We start from the raw sequence: 26076 nt of genomic DNA on the forward strand, positions 1-26076 counted from the left end.
GAGACCCACAACTGAGCTTTCTGACTTGCCCTCTTGTACCTAGTTTGCTGATGGCACAGCCAAATTAATTGCTGTCCTCCAGCGTTATGCTACCCTTTCAGCTGGTATTCTCAGGCTGGGGAGACCCATGCTTATTGGGCCCCCCCAGCCTAAAAATAGCAGCCTGCAGCCACCCAGGATTGTCGCATCCATTAGATGTGACAAGCCCAAAACGTTATGCAGCTCATCCCAATTGTCCTGGTGTAATCCTCGCCTCTGCCTTTGATGCTGTCTGATTGTTGTCTCCAGCATTGTGCTGCCCTTCCAGCACCCTTACAGCTGGATTACCTCCTCGCTCCTGCCTTTGATGCTGTCTGATTGGGAAGCTGGAGGATGTGTCCAGAACACAGGTCACGACAGTCAGGAATGTTCATATGGTGCCTTAAAAACCTTATAAGCATACCAGTCATGTTTTTATAAGGCTGCAATATTATGGACACAATGGTAGCTTGCTCCCCCAAGGAAGTATACTTCTTTAATTTATGTGCTACCATTAAGCAAACGTTTAAAATGGTTAAATTTAATAAATGTAATATTTTTTCTTTTTATATGTTCATTGTTATTTTATTCAGCAATCTCAATTATACTGTTATCATGTTTTTGACATGTTTTTACTTGCATTTTTCTTCCGTGGTATTTGAACAAGTCCCTACAGTGCTTATTCCTCACCTCATTTGATCGCTATCTATAAAGATTCAGTGCTACGCATGCAATAAATGAATAAATCTGGTATCGTACTGTTTGACCCTTGGCAAATATAGGCCGGGTTTTCGTGTTGAGAAATATTGTTTATTTTCTAAGTGTCTGCAAGTTTGCCAACCAATGCAGTCTCCTTGTTTCAACTCTTTATCTATTAAAATAATATTTCCAATCCAGAAATGCTGTTTGCACAGGGTGGAGTTCAGCTCTGGAGGTACACTATATAAGTCTGGGTTACTTTCCTATAGACCTTATTCTAGAACCAGAAGGTCCACCATGGCTTCAGGAGCAGTGACGCTTTTTCTTCTCTTCACCATCGTCATGATGGTTGTGAAGATCCTGATGAGCTTTTCTAAAAGAAAGAGTTATAAATTCCCACCGGGACCAACCCCGCTCCCCATAATTGGCAACTTGCACATACTGGATATAAGAAGACAAGATCTCACCTTTATCGAGGTAAGAGTCAGTTTAGATTTGATCACTAATCTCAAAATCTCTCCTAATTCTGTCCCAATGTATGAAAACTTTATGGAGAATGGAAGCAAAATTAAACTGGCCCAGTAGAGGAACAGAGGGTCCTCCAGTCAGTCATGGCGGGGGATCCAGCCAAAACAATATCCATGTTTGGTTCAATTTTATTGGGGGCATTTATTTAGTGGTATCTACCAGGGTAATGGGCAATGCAGCTGCTATGGGGTCACCCTCCACTTATAAATAACATACTCATGTCTACTGTTGCTGCTTAAAGTGTATCTGTAATTTCAGGAGAACTTGCAGCAGAATGTCTGTGTCGGCCTCAAGTTCCTCCATTCTCCACGGAATATTATAAGCACCAAATGTCATTTCCTATCTCTGAAATGGGAAAATCTGTCTTCATTGAAGACAGATTTTACCCTTAAAGGGATGTTTCAATCTACAAGATCCTATCCCAATATGTAGTAGGTGTAAGAATAATAATAATATTAGCAAATATCTCCAATTATAAATGTAGTTAGGTATGTCTTATACCTCATGTGCAGGGCATTTGCGGCTTAGGTATCTATGGGTATGTCCACTCATATAATGACAGTTAACTTTCAGATGAATCATGGAAAGTTCAAATATTAAAGGGGTGTCTCCATCTCCAAGATCCTATCCCAATACATAGTAGTTGTAATAATAATATCAAATACCTCCAATTAGAAATGTAGTATAGTACTCCTGATTAGCGATGTCTCTTACCTCATGTGCAGGGCATTGCAGGATCTTAGGTTTCCATGGTAATGACCACTAGCAACTAACTATGACCTCTTTCACACGTCAGTATTTTCCATCAGCAACTAACTAACTATCACTATATGAGTGGTAACCATCGATACCTAAGCTGCAATGCCCTGCACATGAGGTAAGAGACATGGCTATATAATGAGAACTATACTACATTTCTAATTGAAGGTATTTACTAATATTATTATTATTACACCTACTACATATTGGGATAGGATCTTGGAGATGGGAATACCCCTTTAAATTGAGAGATGAAAGATCTTGGAGGAATTTCTCTGATAAGATATATTACATAGTTGTTTTTTTTCACATATACTATGGTTTTATTTAATAAAAATTAAAACGACGTTCATCCTTTAAGGTGGTTATATCTAAATTGGTTCCGCATTCAACTTTTCATCTAGGACCCACCGGACAGCAGATGAGGCAATTTGGGTTTTGACGAGGCAAAGCAAATAAAGATCGGTTCTTATTGGCTAAATTATAACAAGACACGATGGAGATTTATGAAACTTACTAAAAGGAAAACTTCTTTTTTGTATTCTGTTCTTTAAAAAAATAAAAGTTGTGCAGTGATTGGTCAATATGGACAACAATGATAGTTCTCTTTTTAGACATTTTCTTGTAGATCGTTTTTATAAAATCTGGTGTGTGCTCATTTTCTGTCTTCAGGAGCACAGCGCTCCCCAGCCTCCTGATTATCCGGAAACAGTGTACTCCTGAAAATTAACAGTTTTTAACAATTCCTTTCTTATGGTTTTTGTGAAGCAGTAAAGCATTTTGTGGCACATGGGAGCTATATCCCTCCAAGCATGTGTCTTTTGCACTTGTGAGCAGCAGAGAAAAGGTTAATCCTGGCCTGGGTCTTCTCTGCTAGTTTAAGTTTTGAGGCAACAACTGATGGGCTGAGGGGCTAGTGTGTCACCTAGGGCTATGGGGTACTTGGTCACGGGCCGTATATGTACGAAGATGCTGTGTCACCAGGGGCGTAACTACCGCGGTCGCAGCGGTCGCCATCGCGACCGGGCCCGGGCGGTTTGGGGCCCGCGGGGACCCGGCAGATCAGCAGCCAGCTCCTCTCAGTGAGAGAGAAGCTGCGCTGATCTGTCACAGTGCACGCGCCCACTATATGACCCGCTGCCGCCCCTGACACCGGGCCCTCCTGCCCGATGTCAGCGGCGGCACCGGGGCCCCCCTCCCCCGTCACCGCGCACAGTAATAATGAAGCATAGAGCGGCCGGCGCCGCTCTGCATCATCATTCTCCCCCTGTGCCTGTGCGGTGACGTCACTCCTGTGCGACTGCTGTGCTGAGTGCACAGAGCGCAGGGAGGGAGGACGCCGACCGCAGCACCGGGAGAATGAGGAGAGGGGAGGACGAGCAGCAGTGGAAGGAGGAGAGCAGGGAGTACAGCAGCAGTGGAACAAGGAGACGTCAGGACAGAGCAGCAGTGGAAGGAGGAGAGCGGTGAGTACTTGTTTTTTTTTTTATATATATAAGTGAGTACACGGTGGTCAGAGGCCTGGAGTGGGGAGGCTGCATGATACTGTACATGGAGGCCTGGAGTGGGGAGGCTGCATGATACTGTACATGGAGGGGTGGGGAGGCTGCATGATACTGTACATGGAGGCCTGGGGTGGGGAGGCTGCATGATACTGTACATGGAGGCCTGGGGTGGGGAGGCTGCATGATACTGTACATGGAGGCCTGGGGTGGGGAGGCTGCATGATACTGTACATGGAGGCCTGGGGTGGGGAGGCTGCATGATACTGTACATGGAGGCCTGGGGTGGGGAGGCTCATGATACTGTACATGGAGGCCTGGGGTGGGGAGGCTGCATGATACTGTACATGGAGGCCTGGGAGGCTGCATGATACTGTACATGGAGGCCTGGGAGGCTGCATGATACTGTACATGGAGGCCTGGGGAGGCTGCATTATACTGTGGAGGCCTGGGGAGACTGCATTATATTGTACATGGAGGCCTGGGGAGGCTGGCAGCATTATTATAGATGGAGGCCTGGGGAGGCTGGCAGCATTATTATACATGAGGCCTGGGGAGGCTGGCTGCATTATTATACATGAGGCTTGAGGAGGCTGGCTGCATTATTATACGTGAGGCCTGGGGAGGCTGGCTGCATTATTATACATGGAGGCCTGGGGAGGCTGGCTGCATTATTATACATGGAGGCCTGGGGAGGCTGGCTGCATTATTATACATGGAGGTCTGGGGAGGCTGGCTGCATTATTATACATGGAGGCCTGGGGAGGCTGGCTGCATTATTATACATGGAGACCTGGGGAGGCTGGCTGCATTATTATACATGGAGGTCTGGGGAGGCTGCTTGCATTATTATACATGGAGGTCTGGGGAGGCTGGCTGCTATATTATACATGGAGGCCTGGGGAGGCTGGTTGCTATATTATACATGGAAGCCTGGGAGGCTGGCTGCTATATTATACATGGAGGCCTTGAGAGGTTGGCTGCATTATTATATATGGAGGTCTGGGGAGGCTGCATAATAAACATGAAGGACACCTTATACATTGAATATAGAGGTGTAATATACATAGAGGTCTATGAGGCTGCATTAAACTGGAGGTCTATAGGGCTGCATTAAAATGGAGGTCGGGGGGGGGCTGTATAATACAAAATGAAGGGACACCTTATACATGGAATATAGGGGTAAATTATACATGGAGGAGTATGGGGCTGCATAATACCATCTGAAGTTTTATGGGGTTGCGTTATAATACATCTAGGACTATGGGGGCTGCATTATAATATATGGAGGACTATGGAGGCTACCTTATACATGGACTATGGAAGTGCATTATAAAACATGGAGGACTATGGAAGTGCATTATAATATATGGAGGACTATGTGGTGCAGTATAATATATGGAGGACTATGTGGTGCAGTATAATATATGGAGAACTATGGGGTGAATTTTAATACATGGAAAACTATGGGAAATGCATTATAATTGAAGGGCTACTTTATACATGGAGGATTATGGGGGTGCATTATAATATATGGAGGGCTATGTATCTGCATTCTAATATATGAAGGGTTATGTGGGACCCTTTATACAATTATTTGGAAGGCTATGTGGGGGCTGGTATAGTATTTTGAGAACTTTATACAAGGGGGACAAAGATACAAGTATGGGATGGAAATGTTTTGTGCTGAGGGAAAAAGGCTCTTTCCCTCAGCAGCCAACTTTCCCATGCTCTGCTATACATCTCTCAGCACCCAGCTTTCCCATGTTGTTCTGATATACATCTCTCAGCACCCAGCTTTCTCATGCTCTGACATGGGAAAGCTGGGTGCTGAGGACAGGATAAATATCAGAACATAGGAAAGCTGGGTGCTGATAGAGGGATTTCAGGGTGCTGTGGGTGAGAGCCAAGTGTCAGGTACCCCGAGTGTCTGTGTATGTGGAGGGGGGGGCCCAGGTCTAAACTTTGCACCGGGGCCCATCCAACTCTAGTTACGCCACTGTGTGTCACGGTTGTGTAATGGCCGATGCCCGGTTCTGTGACCCTGGAGACGCTTTTTAAAAGGGGTTATATACAGGGGAATTGAAAGAGTTTGTATCATGACGCCACTTGCTGGTTGCGGTTATGGTGATTGAACCGCCGCTGCACAGTCTGTTACCACTGGGGCTGATGGTGATGGCAGCCTGGATGGTAGGCGCTCCACAAGTAGGGCCAGGCCCCAGAGAGTGAATGGTGGGATCCGGCGCAGAAAGAATAGAGACCACACGATGGGGATACAGTGCAACTTCTGTTTTACTCACGGTGGTGTTGAGCTGTAGCACTGAGGACGGCTGGTTCAGACCCCTGGTTCCTTTTGTCCCAGTGCCAGTGTGGTGACCTGGTAGTTTCTTCCCCGCCACTTCTCACTGGTTGGTGGGACCCTGTAGCTTGGAGCGTTTGTGCGTCCCTTACTGTCTGTCGGCAATCTCTCATCCATACGGCAGGCAGTGCGAACCCTGTAGGGTAGGTGTTCTGTTCCGGTATCTTTACTGCTGGTGCCCCTGGATTCTTGGGTCAGTGAGGTCCGTGAATGTCCCCTCACTGTGCAGGTGTTTGTCAGGTTGCCTGAAGTTGTCGCCTGAACTAGGGCCCTGTGCCCCGTTGGTGCTCTGGTTCCAGAGGTACCTGGCTGTACCCTCCCTTGCAACCACTCTCCTTTGCCACCTAGGTCACTGTTACACGACCCCCTCTGGAGACACGTCCGTCCCCTTCAACTGTCACTACCGGACTCTCTGTCTGTCTCCCTATCTGTGTCTCTGTCTGTCCCCTCCCTCCGAGTTGTCTAGTGGACTGGACTGGCTCCACCTCTGAGTGGCCATCCATTGGGTCCCGGACTAGTAAGTCACCCTTAATTGGGAGTGGGAACTGGGGATGTTATGTGTTTTGGTGGTACCGGCACTGGTCTTCCAGGTCCCTGGGGGTAGGCCCTGCATCTTTGTCAGGATGCAGTACCTAGTAGTGCACTGATGGGTTCAGGGGCGCTACATTAGCACAACATAAAAATCCAGCCAGAACTTCTCAGTGAGAGGGTGGTTTGGCTGGAGAACTGAAGCAGTCTGCCTGTGATGAGGGATAGAGATGAGAGAACCTGAGGTTTGGTTTTCGAACTGAACACCAACAAAAAAAACAGTGCTTGGGGTTCGGAGTTCTAATGCTTTACGTGCGAACAAAACTCGCACGAGTATCGCTATGCTCAGGTACACTCGGTGATCAGCCCAGTGTGAGCCGCATGCAGTGTTTGAACGGCACACACTGGAGGTAACAACAGTGTGATCACATGAAATGTGCAACACCCCTCAGAAAAATTGAAAATGGCCGCCCACCCTCCTCCGGAAGTGACCTGCTAATGGCTGTCTAGATGTGGACAGAAACTTAAACTGCCAATCAGTGTTTCTGAATCTTCTTGGGCAAGGTCCATACACATGGAGGCTCGATTCTTTTGCTTCCAGCGAACCGAACCTCCAATGGTTGACTCATCTCTACTGAAGGAGACTTTGTGGGGAAACCACATCTGAATGGATTGTCAAGTCTGGAACTGTAAATTTGTGTTTTTGTTGTCAAGTGTGAATAAAACACTGACCTTTTTGGACTGAGAACTCATGTATGCCTCTTTACTGCGTCCCTACCGTCGCCTACCAGAGCTCATTCCCTACATTATTTAATAAAAATATAAATGACTATGAAGAATATTTGTTATATAACACTATATTCCATAGTGGCCACTATCAAAAAAAATATTGTTGGGTTATTTCTTTTTTTATTTTAAAGAAGGACTCTAGAACATTGATGGCTTAAGGGTGCTTTACAAGCTGATATATGGTTAGTGAATTATCGTCGGGGTCACAGTGTTTGTGACGCACATCCGGCGTCATTAACGATATCGCAGTGTGTGACATGTTCGAGCGACCTTAAACGATCGCAAAAGCGGACAAAATCGTTTGCCGCGGAGAGGTCGTCCTGAAACCAAAAATCGTTCTCTGCTTATTAGCGATGTTGTTCCTCGTTCCTGCGGCATCACACATCGCTGTGTGTGACACCGCAGGAGCGACGAACATCTCCTTACCTGCTTCCACCGGCAATGCGGAAGGAAGGAGGTAGGCGGGATGTTACGTCCCACTCATCTCCGCCCCTCCGCTTCTATTGGACGCCTGCCGTGTGACATCGCTGTGACGCCGCATGAACCGTCCCCTTAGAAAGGAGGCGGATCGCCGGCCAGAGCGACGTCGCTGGGTAGGTAAGTCCGTGTGACGGGGTTAAGCGAGGTTGTGCGCCACGTGCAGCGATTTGCCCGTGTCACACAACCGACGGGGGCGGGTACGCTCGCTTGCGATCTCGCTAGCGAGATCACAGCGTGTAAAGTACCCTTTAGTCTACGAAGCGAACTCGGCACTCATTCTGCAGATTTAGAAAAAGGATTTCATTTTTTGCAATCACAAATATGCGACGTGTCGGCTATTGCAGCATAATCTTCATCAGAACATTACTGTCAAAGAAGCACAAATAAAAATAAATAATATATAATAAATCAGTACACATAATAGGCTGCATATGGAAATGTAGAGAGGCAAAATATAGGCAAAAATGCAGAATAGCCCAAAAAAATTGTACACATTTACATATAGTCCAAAGGCTAAAAAGAACAACACTATTTAGGAGATTCAACAGGGTAGCATAGTAAATGAACATGCAGTTTGGATACAATACAGTAAGTTGAGATATAGTTCAGTAAATTCTTGTATAATGCAAGGAAAGCATAGGGTACTGAGTGAGATCCTGATTAAATAATGTTAGGAATATGAGGGCTCAGCATATGAGGGCACAGGAATATGGGGGCACAGTATACGGTGGGGCACAGTATACAGTAGAGCACAGTATACAGTAGAGCACTATGCCAGTGGTCCTTGGTGAAACTTTAGACATTAGGATCACTTTGCGGTCACCAACAAAATGGCTCCGCACTGTGACCCTAAACTTCATCCTCCCTTATCCTTTTAAAAACACCCAGATTGGGAGGGGGTATGATATCACACACAGGAGAGCAGAGTACACCCACTTTTACTTTAGTTTTAATGTGAGCTAGCTCTACAGTAGGATTTCAGCAGTTGCTCCCCCTAGTGTTTAAGAGTGGAAAATATCAAACTTTTAAAATTTTTTTTTATATTTTGCTTAATTAAAAATAAATAATAAAGTTTTAATGTCTTGTTTAAATATTAATACCTTACATTTTTTCCAGTTATTGATTTTTTTTTGTGGAAAACACCTTCAATTTAAGGTCTTTTGTATTTTGGCTGCTGACACTTTTATCCAGCTGTGAATCTTGAGTATTCTTTAAGGGAAACAGGGGAGAACGGGGGTAACCTTTTGGCCCAACAGGGGAATATGATAGTTGTAGGGTTCTGGGGCATTCACACCGGAACATTAATAGTATGGAGTTGTAATGTGAGCTAGGTCTACAGTAGCATTTCAGCAGCTGCTCCCCCTAGTGTTTAAGAGTGGAAAATATCAAACTTTTAAAATATTTTTTTTTATATTTTGCTCAATTAAAAATAAATAATAATATTTCAACAAGACATTAAAACATTAATAAAGAAAAACAAAAAGCCAGCACTAAATGTGCACTTCAGCACTAAAATTCCAAACTGTACTTATTATAAAAATTTTGAGATTTTTGGCAAAAAATTGCAATTTCTTGAGCTGCCTTGCCACGTCACGGCAAATCTCATTTGAGGCAGTCCTACACTAAAATATTTTTATAAAATGTGCCATACGGCCTCACATATGAATAGTAGAACTGCTCTTAGCAGCACTCACCTGGTCTATTTCAATCCCGTACCCATGACTGAGTCATGGCTGTGGGCGGGACAGGTCCAAGCAAATGCTGCATGAAGTAAATAGCCTGTGGACAAGGCCTGATGACTTAATGTGAACAGTCACCAACCGCCAAAATCTAGACAGATGGAATACATCCCAAATTGGGGTGCATAGCAAGATGGAGGTCAACCACCGACCAATTCAATGAAGATTTTGCCAAAAATCACAAAAATTTTTATAATAAGTACAGTTTGGAATGTTTAGTGCTGAAGTGCACATCTAGTGCTGGCTTTTTGTTTTTCTTCATTGAATTGGTCGGTGGCTGACCCCCACCATGCTATGCACCCCAATTTGGGATGTATTCCATCTGTCTAGATTTTGGCGGTTGGTGACTGTTCACATTGTCATCAGGCCTTGTCCACAGGCTATTTACTTCTTGCAGCATTTGCTTGGACCTGTCTTGCCCACAGCCATGACTCAGTCATGGGTACGGGATTGAAATAGACCAGGTGAGTGCTGCTAAGAGCAGTTCTACTATTCATATGTGAGGCCGTATGGCACATTTTATAAAAATATTTTAGTGTAGGACTGACTGCCTCAAATGAGATTTGCCGTGACATGGCGAAGCAGCTCAAGAAATTGCAATTTTTTGCCAAAAATCTCAAAAATTTTTATAATAAGTACAGTTTGGAATGTTTAGTGCTGAAGTACACATCTAGTGCTGGCTTTTTGTTTTTCTTCATTAAAACATTAATACATTACATTTTTTCAGTTATTGATTTTTTTTTTTTTGGACGACACCTTCCCTTTAGGCCCCTTTCACACGTCAGTGATTCTGGTACGTTTGTGCTTTTTTTTAAACGTACCAGAATCACTCACATACGCAGACCCATTATAATGAATGGGTCTGCTCACACGTCAGTGATTTGTCACTGCACGTGTCTCCGTGCAGCGTACCCGCGTGTGCGTGTTTGCTGCACGGAGACATGTCCATTTTTTTCTGGCATCACTGATGTTCCACGGACCACGCAGTGGTGTGGTCCGTGAAACACGTGCCAGAAAAAAACGTGCTTTTAAAATAAAAAACATTTCAACTCACCCGGCGTCCAGCGATGTCCTCTGCAGCCCGTCCTCCCTGTTCCTTCTGTGCTGGCTGATTACTGTCGCGCATATTCATTATGCGCGACACAGCCGACCCGGAAGCAGCTCCTGCAGGGGTCACCGCCGGCCGGATGTTGCGTCGCGGGAGCGATCAGCACCATGGACAGCGGGAGCGGGCGCAGGTGAGTGAATCTCTAAGTGCAATCACGGGCCACGGAGAATGGAGCCCGGATTGCACTTAGACAACCCACGTGTGTCGTGATTTTCGACACACGCAGGGACATGTGCGTGTTTTACACGCCAGTGAAAAACGTCTGTGTTTTTCACTGACGTGTGAAACGGGCCTAAAGGGCTTTTGTATTTTGGCTGCTGACACTTTTACCCAGCTGTGAATCTTGAGTACGCTTTAAGGGAAACAGGGGAGAACGTGGGTAACCTTTGGCCCAACAGGGAATATGATAGTTGTAGGGTTCAGGGTCATCCACACCGGAACATTAATAATAAAAATAATAATTTTATTCAATTATATAGCGCTATTAATTCCACAGCGCTTTACATACATTGGCAACACTGTCCCCATTGGGGCTCACAATATAGAGTATTAATAGTATGGAGTTGTAATGTGAGCTAGTTCTACAGTAGCAGTTCAGCAGCTGCTCCCCCTAGTGTTTAAGAGTGGAAAATATCAAACTTTTAAAATATTTTTTTTTTATATATTTTGTTCGATTAAAAATAAATAATAATATTTAAACAAAACATTAATACCTTACATTTTTTCAGTTATTGATTTTTTTTTGTTTACGACATCTTCCTTTTAACGGTTTTTGTATTTTGGCTGCTGACACTTTTATATAGCTGTGAATCTTGAGTGTACTCTTTAAGGGATACAGGGGAGAACGGGGGTAACCTTTTGGCCCAACAGAGGAATATGATAGATGTAGGGTTCAGGGGCATCCACACCGGAACATTTGTAGTATGGAGTAAAATGTGCTCATTTGCAGCTTTTCTTTGGGTGTAATTAGTTGCCTTTCAATGACTCCTGTAATAATATAGATTAAAAAATCATTCTTGTTTTCCAGCTGGCGAAGAAATACGGTCCATTCTTCACCTTCCATATAGGCAGTTCAAAAGCCGTGGTTCTGGTTGGGTACGAAGCCAATAAAGAAGCTCTGGTCAAAGCCAACTACGATTTTGGAAATCGTGCTGTAATTCCTATTGCTGATAACTTTCAGATGAATCACGGTAAGTCAAAATATTAAAGTGGTATTCCCATCTCCGAGATCCCGACTGTATATGCTATACTTTCTTCTCTTCTAGGAGTCCTCTTCTCCAATGGAGATATATGGAAAATAACTCGAAGATTTATGCTTTCCATACTAAGAGATCTTGGGATGGGGAAGAAAACCGTTGAAGGCAGAATTATCGATGAGTTACAATTTCTCAGTACAGAAATTCAGTCTTATAATGGTGAGTGGTGTCAGGACACTATGGTGTCGAAGCCTTGAGGCCATGTTCTCAGTGGTGATCAACAAATCCTTGAGTTTTGTTGGCATATGCCAACGATCCTTGACTATAAGTGTTGTCTGTAGATAGCACTGCAGTTATAATGGTCTCCTGGCCCATAGTCAGGAATTTGTTGGACAACGACAATGGTCTAAACAGAATAACGGGCAGTGCTTATAACGATCCATAAATTTTGTGGGGTAGGGGGGGTTTTACTCTGAATTTTGGGACTGTAGTTGATATTTTTGTATGGTAATGTTATTTCACACGGTATATTCTAGGTAAACCTTTGGATAAGAAAATACTTTATCTTGCCGCCCCTAACATAACTTTTGGGATCTTATTTGGGAGACGTTTTGACTATGACCACCCAACATTTCAGACGTTTATAAGCATCATGGATGAGCTGGTTATCAATACTGGTACTCCGCCTGCAAAGGTAAAATATATCAGTATCATTGAAAAGTGATTAGTAAATAAATTCTACACCAGATAAAGGCAAATATAGAACTCAGGTCTGATATGGGGAAAGATCATAGAAATTGGAAAGACATATGGATATATAAATTCAAATATGTAGTATACAGTCAGAGGATGGACTTATTCTGAAAGCTAAGCACATAGGCTTCTCATATAATTACATCACTCTTCATGCCACTGAATTAAACCACTGAGTGGGATGGGGGGTGAAAGTAGCGCTGGTGGATTTGGGAGGAATTGGGTGCTTATATTAAACTTGAGGTATACATTTTTGGGGGTGGTGATTTTTTTCTGGGTTGGTTAAGTTGCACAAGCCAATGACTTACAGCACCACTCCAGGGTTTTTTTATTCTAGTGCTGGAGTGGCGAATTAAATTTCAGCCCCCTGCCCCTGGTCATATACTCACCTGCCGGCGTCTTCACCTCTTACCAACACCGCACCGGCGCCATCTTGTGCCCATAACTCCTGACTGGCCGGAAGTCAAAAATTACGTCACAAGAAAGAGCTCAAAGTAACTCTATGAGAGCCAGAACGATGCTCTCATAGACTTGTATTGATTTGTGGCCTCCGGTGCGCTCAAAGACTGGAGCTGCCGGCATGTTACACATTTTCTGAGACCGACCAGAGTGACGCTGGAAATAGGTGAAGTCGCTGGAAGGTGACTTACATTTAAAGCACTAATCCAGCGGTACAATAAAAAAAATGCTGGAGTGGTACTTTAAAAGGGTTGTCCCATGAACAAAGTATATTTTAATTATTAGAACTTAGAATAAAAGATAAGTTCCACAATTGGATGTCTTAAAAAAATGTTTGTGTGCTGAGCTAATGTTATAAATGTGCACCTGCTATCCATGCTATGCACTGCGTAATGGCTGTGTCTGACCATGCAGAACCATGGTCTGGACACATACCATATCTCCTTTGCAGGAGAGAAAGAGCAAGTGGTTATATAGATGACATAACAGTGGCTGCAGTTGCTGCTTTTTGAGAGTTAAAACATTTCTCTGCCTGTTTTATCACAGGAGTATACTGTGTAATAGATTGACAATGTAGCATCATGGTCGGCACATACTCAAATTCATTGCCAGAGGAGGAACAAAAAGTGATTAATCGGATGACATAGCAGTGGTTTGCAGCTGCTCCTTTCCGTGAGATAAAACATTTCCCTGCCTGTTTTATCACAGGAGTGAGTGTTTCTGTGGTGTCTCAAGCTCTCTCAGAGTATCATAAATCAAATTAGTGAGATAGGAGACCTGGCTGCCACTAAGCACATTTCATTGACTTTTTTTATGATGAAGTCAGAGAACTGAAGACGCAGAAGAAACACTCACACCTGTAATAAAACAGGCAGGCAAATGTTTTATCTCACGGAAAGCAGCAGCTGCCAACCTCTGCTATGTCATCTGTATAATAACTTATCGTATTTGTAACTACTTTACAGAAAATATCAAATAATGAACATTAAGCTGTTCAAAAAATAGCAGTGTCTGCATTTGTCATTATATACTCAAAATCTGTCCTCTTTTTATTTAGGATTTAGCATTGCTGTGAATCACTAACTGTCACGCTGCACTAAGACGTGGCCCGGAGTATTACAGCAGAGTCACCACAAGGTGGCAGCAGAGTAGTCAGAGAGCTGAGTCAGCAACAGGAAGTCAAAACAATGCACGAGGGTTGAAATAACTCAGAGTCAGAAGCAAGCAAAGGGGTCAGGAGTCAAACAGTAATAGAAAAAACCAAAGGGAGAGACAGAGCCAAGTCAGGCACTGGAGCGTAATTCAAGTACTGGGAAGTCCAAACTATATGCAAAGGTATGAAAAATGTGACAGAGCCGGGGGGGAGAGAAAGACAGAGGTTAGACGGGAGAAAGTGCATGGCTGGACAGGTCGGGTACCTCAACAGAGCCAGCTACATACACTATGAGATATAGACTATCACTGGCGCTGAATCAGAGGTGCAGCACCCAGATATAGCATCCCTGAAACCAGAACAAGGCAGGGAAAAATTAACCCCTGACATGGCCAGGCTGGAGCTGGGAAATACCAACCTGGATCATGACACTAACCTAATATTTAATGTATAACCACAGTTTTCTAGAAATGCTTCACATTTATGTTGCATAGAGTTAACCAACTTCTGGCACCTGTCAACTCTTATTCCAGCCCAAGATGCTATGACTTCGTCCCAATTTTTGGCTTTGCCTCAGAAATGGCATGTTTGATGTCACCCCACAAGTGTTCTATCGGATTAAGGTCCGGGAATTGGGATAGCCACTCCATAACCTCAATTTTGTTGGACTGGAATCAAGATTTTGATTGTTTACTGGTGTTTTAAGGGTCATTATCTTGTTGAAACACCCATGTCAAGGGCATGTCCTCTTCAGCGTAAAGCAACATGACCTCTTCAAGTATTTTGATATATGCAAATTGGTCCATGATCCCTTGTATGGGGTAAATAGGCCCAGCACCATAGTAAGAGAAACATGCCTATAACATGATGCTTCCACCACCATACTTCACGGTCTTTCAAGAGTGTATTGTGACTTGAATTCAGAGTTTGGGGGTCATCTGACGAACTGTCTGCAGCCCTTGGACCAAAGAAGAACAATTTTGCTTTCATCAGTCCACAAAATGTTTCTCCATTTCTCTTTTGGCCATTTGATATGTTTTTTGGCAAATTGTATCCCCTTCAGTACATGTCTTTTTTCTAACAGTAGGACTTCGCGGGAACTTCTTGCTAATAGATTAGCTTCACACAAGTGTCTTCTAACTGCCACGGTCCTTACAGGTGACTTGAGACGTCTTTGATCATCCTGGAGCTGATCATTGGCTGAGCCTTTGCCATTCTGGCTATTCTTCGATCCATTCAAATGGTTGTCTTCCGGTTTCTTCCACATCTTTCCATTTTAAAGCATTGGAGATCATTTTAGCTGAACAGCTGATCATTGTCTGGACTGCTTTATAAGTTTTAGCCTGTCCAATCAACTTTTTAATCAAAGTACGTTGTTCTTCTGAACAAAGTTTCGAATGAGCCATATTTCTCAGGCTTTCAAGGAGAAATGCATGTACAACATGTGCTGGCTTCACCCTTACATAAGGGCCACCTGATTCACAACTGTTTCCTCACAGAATGATTGACCACACTCATTTAACCACACTGCGATTATTTTGAACACTACTGTAAAGCCTGCTTTACAAATAACAATTTCTCGTGCGATCGCACCCGCCCCCATCGTTTGTGTGGCACGGGCTATTTGTTGCCCGTGTCGCACAAAGACGGAATCCCCCGTCACACGTACTTACCTTTTAAGCGACCTCGCTGTGGGCGGCGAACATCCACTTCCTGGAGGGGGAGGGAAGTTCGGCGTCACAGCAACGTCACACAGCGGCCGCCCAATAGAAGCAGAGGGGCGGAGATGAGCGGGATGTAACATCCCACCCACCTCCTTCCTTTCGCATTGCCGGCGGGACGCAGGTAAGGAGATGTTCGTCGTCCCCGGGGTGTCACACGGAGCGATGTGTGGTGCCTCAGTGTGTATGGCGCCCACGACGAACAACCTGCATCCAGGAATTGAACAAGATTTAGAAAATGAACGACGTGTCAACGATGAACGAGAAGGTGAGTATTTCTGCTCGTTCACCGTCGCACATAGCTGTCACACGATACGATATATCAAACGATGCCGGATGTGCGTCACTTACAACGTGACCCCGACCACATATCGTTAAATATATCGTAGCGTGTAACGTGCCCTTTAGATTATCTCAGTACCACAATATTTTTCACATATCCAACTGTGGATCTTATTATTATTCCAAGATGTGTTGATTAAAATGTACTTTGTGAGACGACCCATTCAAGTCCCTACAGCCTTTTATTACATATCTGTATCTGTAATGTAGCCACGTACACTGTAATATTAGTAGCTTCATGATATGTAGCCATATAGCTGACGTCAATGGATGTTTTCTTATTCCAGATATACAACGTCTTCCCAAAGCTGAGATATTTCTTCAAAGAGCCTCAACTTGTTTTGAACAGGATTGATCAACTAAATGTAATTCTGAAGGATCTCTTTAAGGAAGCAAAAGAAGTGAAATCTGAAGATTCTTTCAGGACCTTCGCCGAAGCCTTCGTGCAGAAAGATGAAAGGGTAAAAGAGCTTTAAAGGGAACCCGTCAGCATAAAATTGCAGTCCAATCTAACGACATCATGGCATAGAGCGGGATGAGCTAGATGATTAATATATAGTGTTTTGGACGAAGAGTAAACATATGATAAATTGTACAACAAAGAAAAACAAGAAAGCCAGCTAATTTCAAAATGGCATGTATTATAAGATGTGCACTGCACTAAAAATTCCAAACTGTACTATTATAAATTTGAGATTTTTGGCAAAAAAAAATGGGTACGGGATTGAAAAGCACCAGGTAAGTGCTGTTATAAACAGTTCTACTTTTTCATATGCGAGGCCATATGACACATTTCAAATAAAAATATTTTAGAGTAGGACTGCCCCAAAGAGATTTGCCGTGATGTGGCGGGGCGGCTCAAGAAATTGCAATTTTTTGCCAAAAATCTCAAATTTATAATAGTACAGTTTGGAATTTTTAGAGCTGTGCACATCTTAGGCCTAGGACACACGGCATGAAAATCGGAGCGAGTGGAATACGATAAAATATTGCATTCCACTCGGACCAATATTAGCCAATGCGACAGCACCCATGAGCGATTATTTCCTCAGCCCTAATCGGACCAAGAAAACAGTCGCAGCAGGCTGTGAGTGTAATGTGATCCTTGTTTCTCTCGCACCCATTCAAGTCTATGGGGCGAGAGAAAAATCGCACTGCACTCACAGTACACCGGTGTATTGCGAGTGCAGGACGAGAATGGCAATAGCCGGCTACGGAGGAGAGAGGGAGACAAATCTCTCCCCTCCGCAACGCTGGTCCTCCCCTCCTCAGAGCCGGCCCGCACCTCCTCAGTGCCGGCCCGCTCCCCGCAGCTGTGGTCCGATCACATGATCGGACCTCAGTCGCAGTGACACTCGAATGACACTCGGCTCCCACTGTGCTGCCAGCGTGAGCCGAGTGTCATGCGAGGATTGCAGTAGTCCCTCGTGTGGCCCCGGTCTTATAATATTGCAAAAAGTTGTAACTTTTTTTGAGCAACTAAAAGTTGTTTAAAAATGTTGTGATATTTCAAGTTTTACCCTAGAATTCTGGTAAAAACAATTTGATGAATCGAGATACTTGTTTTTTGTTGAATTATCTGCAATTTTTACAAATACATTTTTCGGAAAATATTTGTGCTTGGTAAAGATATAATACCTGCAATAGACAACTTCTAAATGTGGAATCATCACCATGGTGTCTGCCATTATGTAGTACCATAACCAATGAATCGAGCGGTGATGTGCATTCTCAGCCATCATCTCATTCATGTGGGTCTCTTGGGATCAGTGAGGGCCTCAGCAATTGGACCCCCCACCGATTACCAAGTTATCACCTATCCTATAGATGGGTTGCATTATCTAAAGATAGGAATAATTCTATAACAGAACCACTGTCCATTATCCCCTGTAGATTTATGTTATGGTGTAGTATCACTGTTCATGTTTTTGTATCTTTTAGGAAATTGTAGAAGATGAAAAAGAGAAACTCTTCACGGAAAAGAACCTGTTGGCTTCTGCATTTGATCTTATGCTTGGTGGCACAGAGACCACGTCCACTACGATACAGTGGGCTATTCTGCTCATGATGAAATATCCTCATCTACAAAGTAAGTTGTAATAGATATTGTGCTACTAAGGAACGTCATGGCTTAGCATCAAGCTCAGTACAGTCAGTGGATGAAAAGAATGTAACATCTTATGTTTTCTAGAAAAAGCTCAAGAAGAAATTGACAATGTGATTGGGATGGATCGTCCTCCTAGATGGGATGACCAGACAGTCCTTCCATACTGCTTGGCCTTAGTCCATGAAATTCAACGATTTGTTAACATTTTCCAGTACTTTCCACATACCACGGCTACTGATGTTCATTTCCGAAATTATTTTATACCAAAGGTAATTCTTTTCCCAATCAGAGTTGGACTAGCTACCGAGGAAACCAACAGTAATACCAGTCCTGGCTGCGGTTACCTGCATTGAACTCTGGAGCTCTTACCTGAGCTCCGGAGTGCAGCCTGGACTGAACAACGGGTTTGCAGGACTGAACTGCGAGCGACGACTGATTCCCCAACAATTGCAGTTCAGTTCATGACAGCTGCGGACAGGCCGGGCTGAACTCTGGAGCTCAGGTGAGAGCTTCGGAGTTCAATGCAGGTAACCGAGGCCAGGACTGGTATTACTGTCAGTTTTCCCGATAGCCAGTCCAACTCTGATTGTATGTCTGCAATTGTTATGAGGGGCAATGTATGTCCACCACCTTTATAGGGGCACTGTATGTCTGCCACTGTTATAAGGAATCGCTTCCAGCATTTGCACAGAAGAAGCAATATGGAGGGAGGAGGGTCTGCTGGAGACTATGACATTACAACTAGACTCCAGACAGGAAAAGACTAGTCGGGATGTGACCAGCTCCTCCAGAATCAGAATGAAGGACGGTCACATACCAAAGTTTGGCATCTAGGCAATAGTGCAGAATGTTGAAAATTAGTATATTACAAACTGTCAGCATTCTAAAGCCTAGGTCTAAACACAAAATATAAAGAAATCCCTGACAACCCCTTTTAAATACAATTAGCAAAGTGAGAATAGCCGAAAACCCACTAGCGATTATTATATTTGGGAGAAGTGTAAAGCACATGTAACATATCTGTCTGTCTATATATTAGGGAACCACAGTGATTCCACTCTTCACATCTGTTCACTATGATGAAACCCAATATGAGACTCCCAAACAGTTTAACCCCAATCATTTCTTGGATGCTGATGGAAAGTTTTCAAAGAAAGATGCATTTTATCCTTTCTCCAAAGGTGAGTAGATTGTAGTAACCTACTATCGTTACCACTAAAGTTGTGCTTAAGTAATTTCCAAATATATCTTTATGAGTCAGAAAACGTTTTTTTATAATCAAAGCTCCAAATTCCTTGAAGATGAAGTAGTGACTTACACACTCTGTATACTGACTATTTTTCTGTATACACAGGGCGCAGAGCGTGCGCTGGAGAAAGCCTTGCCAGAATGGAGCTATTTCTTTTCATCACTGGATTGCTGCAGAAGTTCACATTCACACCTCCTCCGGGAATTATAGCGGATGACTTGGACATTGCTCCAGAAGTGGTCTTCACCATGAGGCCCAAGAGTTACAAACTTTGTGCAACTCCCAGGCAGTAGACAGTTTCTAACATTTCCAAAATTTGCTCTTGGTATTTGGGCCTTTGGGATGCCTGCTCGATTTGGTTGAAGGCATGAAGGTTACAATGCACTTCTATGCTCCTCCGCTGGGCACTTTTCCAATAATTGCGTTTAACAAAATAAGCTCCATCTTTCTGATTCTGCTAAAGCAAGTTATGAAAATATAGGTCTTGTCAAGTGAGAGAACATCTCTTATAATACGAGTATGCAAAAAGTTAGTGCACCTGTGTTATTTACAAAGTGCAAAATGTAATATATATTTTAACCCATTTGTTTATGAATTTCAAAATGCTCTTTAACTGCATTACAATATTAGGAATATATATTTGTATATACTTTGTGCTATATTTCCATAAGATAGCTCCAAAGTTTAAATTGTCTTCTTGTCAAATGTCAAGTCTATGGAAACATAATGTTGGGGGAGACCTCCAGGTCTCTCAGGGTCTCGGAGGAGGATTTCAAATCATAACTTCGCAGATGTATATGAATCAGAAAATTGACCACTCATAGAGGTATCTCTATTTGGGAGAAGCACAGTTGTGTTCTTCTGCCAGTGTATTCAAGAGCATAACATTTTATACAGCTTTTTTGACAGTCTTTCCTGTACAGCAACATTCCATAGTAAGTTATTCAGGTGTGTCTGGGAATGGACGAGAGTCTACTCAAGAATGTTACTTAATCACAAGTTTAACTGGTTTTCAAACTATCTGTTCTATTTAGCCCTAAAACATAGTTTGTTTTGGTTTATACATTCCGTTAATATTTCAATGAAGTACATGTGGAGAGGCAATACATAAGCATTCAGAGGACAGATTATCTTATTATATTATAATATTATTATACTGGACAAACGATTCATAGCCTAGGCCTTCACAATAATAACAGGTAGGGATGATGATGTTGACGTCGCATGAGAAAGTGACCACTCATTTAATTATGGAAGTTATTACCCAACAACATAAGTTGGTAAGTGTAAAGATACATAATGATCAAGAAGGGAGTTAAGACTTGCAAATAAGCCTATACAAGAAGTAAAAGTAGGCAGACAGAAAAAAAAATCTGATCACAATTCACACATTTTACAATAAGTCATAATGTAGACATGCTTCTAACATCCATGTAGACACTTATAAAAAGCTAAAAGACAGTCATGGTTTCAGAAAATAAATAATGACAGGTTTAATATCACAATCCTGACCCGCAATTTGCAGAATGTTTTGAAAAAGGTAGGATTAGTGAAGAATGTAGCAAAATCTTTAGATATAATCATTGCTAATTATTAACCCCCCCAAGGGGCTAAGTAAATGTTTACAAGAGCAGGAGATGTGTTTTTGAGATTGATTTTGCATAAGGCAGTGACTTTGCCTCTTATAGGTTTGTAATATTGAGGGCAGAGCCATGGCAGTTAACAGAATTGTCTGGAGGAGAACTGAAAGTTGCAATGTTTGGCATCAAAATGTAGAAAATACAGAGTCATTAACTGTGGATGGGATTGACAGTAAAGTGTCAGTCTTTGCTAATGACACCAAACTATGTAGGATATTAAAAACGGACTTTTATAGTACAATATTACAAAACTATCTGGATAAGATATCTTACTTGGCAAATTAGATTTAATGTTGATAAATGTAAAGTAATGCACTTAGGATGGAGTAATCCTAGAGCTGCATATACTTTAAATGGAACAGGAGAAGGACTTGGGTATTCTTATTACAAATAAGCTGAGCAGCAGCACTCAATGTCAGGCAGCAGCTGCTAAAGCAAACAAGATTTTAGGGTGTATAAAAAGAGAGATTAGATCCCGTGATCCCAACGTATTGTTACCCCTCTATAAATCACTTGTAAGGCCACATCTGGAATATGGGATCCAGTTTTGGGCTCAGCATTTTAAAAAAGACATACAGAAGTTAGAGTTAGTTCAAGGGAAGGTAACTAGATTACTTCAGGGAATGGAAGCCTCCCATATGATGAGAGGTTGGAAAAGCTAGATTTGTTTAGCTTAGAAAAAAGATGTCTCAGAGGAGATCACATTTATATGTATAAATACGTGTGGTCAATATAAAGGACTGGCACATGACTTATTCCTTCCAAAGACAATACTAAGGTCCAGGGGGCACTCACTGCGAGTGGAAGAAAAGCGATTCCGGCAGCTAAATAGGAAAAGGTTCTTTACAGTTAGAGCAGTCAGACTGTGGAATGCCCTACCACAAGAAATAGTAATGGCAGATACTATAACAGCTTTTATATCAGGGCTGGATGATTTCCTCAGTACACACAACATTGTTGGTTATAGATGATTTAGTGAAATAATGTATAATGATTGGAGGAAGGTTGAACAATCAGGGGTCTCAAATTTGGCTGAGTATAAGGGCTGCATATAGAAAAAAAAATATTTGAGGGGCCGCATGCTTTGCTGAACCCAGTGACATTTTTAGTGATCACATCATTTTTTCTATACACTTTTGGATCACATTTTCTTAATATTTTTTGCCTGTTTATTATAATAAATGTGTACTTTTTATTTCAGTTTATATATTAAAAATACTTTTTTATGGAAAAAAAAATCTTTATTTTGATTTTTTTTATTACGCCTTCTTGTAAGCAACATAATTTTACAATTACCACCAGATAGTAATTTTGGCCAACATTTCGTACATATATTTCCATCCTGGTGCTCATCTTTTAGTAATGTCCTCATCCTGTAGTAATGTGCCCATATTGTCCCCTTGTAGTTATGTGCCCATATTGTCCCCTGTAGTAATGTACCCATACTGTCCCCTTGTAGTGATGTGCCCATATTGTCCCGTGTAGTAATGTGCCCATATTGTCCCGTGTAGTAATGTGCCCATATTGTCCCCTGTAGTAATGTGCCCATATTGTCCCCTGTAGTAATGTGCCCATATTGTCCTGTGTAGTAATGTGCCCATATTGTCCCCTGTAGTAATGTGCCCATACTGTCCCCTTGTAGTAATGTGCCCATATTGTTCCCTTGTAGTAATGTGCCTATATTGTCCCCTGTAGTAATGTGCCCATACTGTCCCCTTGTAGTGATTTGCCCATATTGTCCCCTGTAGTAATGTGCCCATACTGTCCCCTTGTAGTAATATGCTCATATTGTCCCCTTGTAGTAATGTGAAGCAGCAAAATCCAGCGGATCACAGGCAAAAGTAGATTAAAATATCCTATTTATTTTCATATTAAAAAATGGATAGACGGCATCCACAGAGATACAAATTCATCCAACGCGTTTTTCGACATAACGCAGTGTCGTAGATTCTTATTTATGGATATCTTACAAATGACACAATACCTCTATATAACATACAAACACTCCCCTCTCGCATAAGGTCTCGATCACAATCAATTAATTACTCTGCACCTGTCATGTGCACCTGCGTTCAGGGAATGAAAAAACACCATCTAACCAAGATGAATAAAACTATGAAAAAAAATTATTAAAAACATAATGGCATGAATATATATCTATTATTAATTGTATTGGATAATCATATCCTGGCGTATGTTAAGCCCTTGTAGAATTCTGGTGTTTATTTTAAACATCCAAAAGCATTCACGTTTAAAAACTTTCTGCTGGAAATCTCCACCTCTATCCATTTTATTCACTTTTTCTATAGAACTGAAACTAAATCTCTTTAGATTACTTCCATAGCATGTCACAAAATGTTTTGTTACCGCTGAAGAACCGCACAAATTTGCCTTAAGGGGGCTTTACACGCAGTGACATCGAAAGCACCCGCCCCGTCGGTTGTGCGTCACGGGCAAATCGCTGCCCATGGCGCACAACATAGTTAGTCCCCGTCACACGGACTTACCTGTCTAGCGACGTTGCTGTGGCAGGCGAACAGCCTCTTTTCTAAGGGGGAGGTTCATGCGGCGTCACAGCGATGTCCCACGGCAGCTGAACAATAGAAATGGAGGGGCGGAGAGCAGCCGCATGAAAGACACTCCTACCTCGTTGTCGGAGGACGCAGATAAGGTGTTGTTCGTCGCTCCTGGGGTGTCACACGTAGCGATGTGTGCTGCCTCAGGAACGACGAACAACCTGCGTCCTGCACCAGCAACGATATTTGGGATTAGAACGACGTGTCAACGGTCAACGATAAGGTGAGTATTTTTGATCACTAGCGGTCGTTCATAAGTTTCACACGCAACGACGTCGCTGACGAGGTTGGATGTGCGTCACAAAATCTGTGACCCCAACGACATCTCGTTAGCGATGTTGTTGGGTGTAACGGGGCCTTTAATCCCTTTAGATTACTTCCATGACATGTCACAAAATGTTTGGTTACCGCTGAAGAACCGCACAAATTTGCCTTACTCATATCAGACATATGGCGTCTTATGCGGCTCTTGAGTGGTCCCACTGTGCAACCAACATATTGTTTATGACATATCTTGCAATTGATCAGGTATATCACCCCTTCACTATTGCAATTCATATATTTATTAATGTGATAGAGCGGGTGCCAGTGGAAAAAGAAACAACGGAGTCACCTTTCTCAACATATTGACACACTTTGCATGGATGGTGACCACACTTAAAATAATGTTTTTTTGAAAGCCAGGTATTATCTGAGTTAGCATTATCCCTGTAGTGACTGGGGCAAAAAATATTTTCCCATTGTTGTGGCCCGTTTAGGAACAAATTTTATAATATTATTTTTCAGTGTTTTGGCTAATATAGCATCTTGATTTAAGCAGTGGAATATATTTTTTTATTATTTGTACTATATCCTTGTATTGCGGACTGAATTTAGTAGTAAAGATAACTGGAGAAAATGTATGTGCATTCCATTTTTTTATATCTTTACTTTTACTATTAATTAATAAATCTTTTTCTATCTATTTTATCTACATATTTCTCTGCTTTATCCAATGTCCCCTTCGGGTATCCCCGATTATGGAGTCTATTGAAAACTATAGTTTTTTCATTAATGAAATTTATATTATCACTACAATTTCTACGAATTCTAGTTAATTCACCTGTGGGGACATTATGTATGACATGCGATGGATGACAAGAACTAGCGTGTAGAATGGAATTGTTGTCAGTGGGCTTTCTATATGGGCTTATTTCAATGGAACCGCTATTTATATGACCTGTAGCAATATGTATATGCTGTATGGCCTCTAGGGGCCTCTAGGGGTCTCTCTTCTTGTATGTGTTCACCACAAGCAAGTGGGAACTCGCTGGTACTGCAGACAGAGTGCAGGCAGCAGGGAGAGATGTAATGGCTGACAATACCACCTAATAAATAGCCTGAAGATCTCCACAGAGTGTGATTACGGAGAGGCACAGCAACAGAACATGGTGGCAGCTGGGCACAGAACCTTCATGTGACACCTGCAAATCCTGAGAGTTTGTGTGTGACGAGGACTGTACAGAACATCATTGCAACTGTGAGGACAGATTTCCTGTCATTATACAAGATGGAGACTGGTCTGAAGCCCCCTCAGAAACTGGATGTCTCATCATGTAATCTATCCCAGACATGGAGACACTGGAAAGAGGAGTTTACTCTATATGTGGATCTGACAGTGGCCCCCAGTGATGACAAACGTAAAGTAAAAGCTGTTTTATTACTTAATTGGGGAAAAAGGCAGAAAACTAGCCCAGACCTTACTGCCAGACACAGACCGCCTCGTCCTAGCAGAGATTGTGGAGGCATTTGATAAGCACTGTGACCCCAAGAGAAATGAGACTGTGGAGAGATACAAGGACAGCAGAAGGATGAGGAACATGTAGACAGATATGTGACAGAGCTGAGGACATTGGCTGCAACATGTGGCTTTGGGGAAATCAGGGATAGCCTCATAAGAGACAGAATTGTATGTGGCATCATGGACACTCGCCTCAGAGAAAGGTTACTCAGAGAGGAAGAGCTGACCTTAGAGAGATGCATGCAAATCTGCAGGGCTGCAGAGCTGACAAAGCACAGCCTGAAGATGATGGCAGGCACCAGTGAGAATGATGATGATGATGAGGTACATGCAGTATCTATGAGAGGAAAGACAAGACCAAGCTCCCCTATAAGCATGATCCACTGCAAATATTGTGGTAAGAGACATGAGAGAGACAAGACCAAGTGTGCAGCATATGGCGAAACCTGCAGGTTATGCGGCAAGAAGAATCATTTCTCAGCTGTCTGCAGGCTGGGAACAAGCAAACATCATAGACAGGTCCACACTGTGACACGAGACACTGACAGTGCAGAGGACATTACATGGCTACAGCTGCAACCTGCAACAGAG

General features: G+C 42.7%; 1 protein-coding gene across 1 annotated transcript; it reads left to right on the plus strand.

Annotated features, from left to right (window-relative positions):
* Positions 1-1007: 1007 nt before the first annotated feature.
* LOC142245402 (cytochrome P450 2W1-like) lies at positions 1008-24599 on the plus strand. The gene is made up of 9 exons (XM_075318074.1): positions 1008-1194; positions 11537-11699; positions 11775-11924; positions 12242-12399; positions 16421-16594; positions 18075-18222; positions 18325-18509; positions 19280-19421; positions 19595-24599. Exons 1-9 carry the CDS (start codon positions 1015-1017, stop codon positions 19780-19782), a joined length of 1488 nt encoding a protein of 495 aa, XP_075174189.1. The 5' UTR covers positions 1008-1014; the 3' UTR covers positions 19783-24599.
* The last annotated feature ends 1477 nt before the right edge of the window (positions 24600-26076 follow it).

The sequence above is a fragment of the Anomaloglossus baeobatrachus genome, chromosome 7 (assembly GCF_048569485.1).
Source record: "Anomaloglossus baeobatrachus isolate aAnoBae1 chromosome 7, aAnoBae1.hap1, whole genome shotgun sequence".
Taxonomy (NCBI): domain Eukaryota; kingdom Metazoa; phylum Chordata; class Amphibia; order Anura; family Aromobatidae; genus Anomaloglossus; species Anomaloglossus baeobatrachus.

Coding starts and splice junctions, on each gene's coding strand:
- LOC142245402 (XM_075318074.1), top strand. CDS start 1,015: ATGGCTTCAGGAGCAGTGACGCTTTTTCTTCTCTTCACCATCGTCATG. Junction 18,510..19,279: donor GAAATTATTTTATACCAAAG/GTAATTCTTTTC, acceptor TCTATATATTAG/GGAACCACAGTGATTCCACT. Junction 19,422..19,594: donor ATTTTATCCTTTCTCCAAAG/GTGAGTAGATTG, acceptor CTGTATACACAG/GGCGCAGAGCGTGCGCTGGA.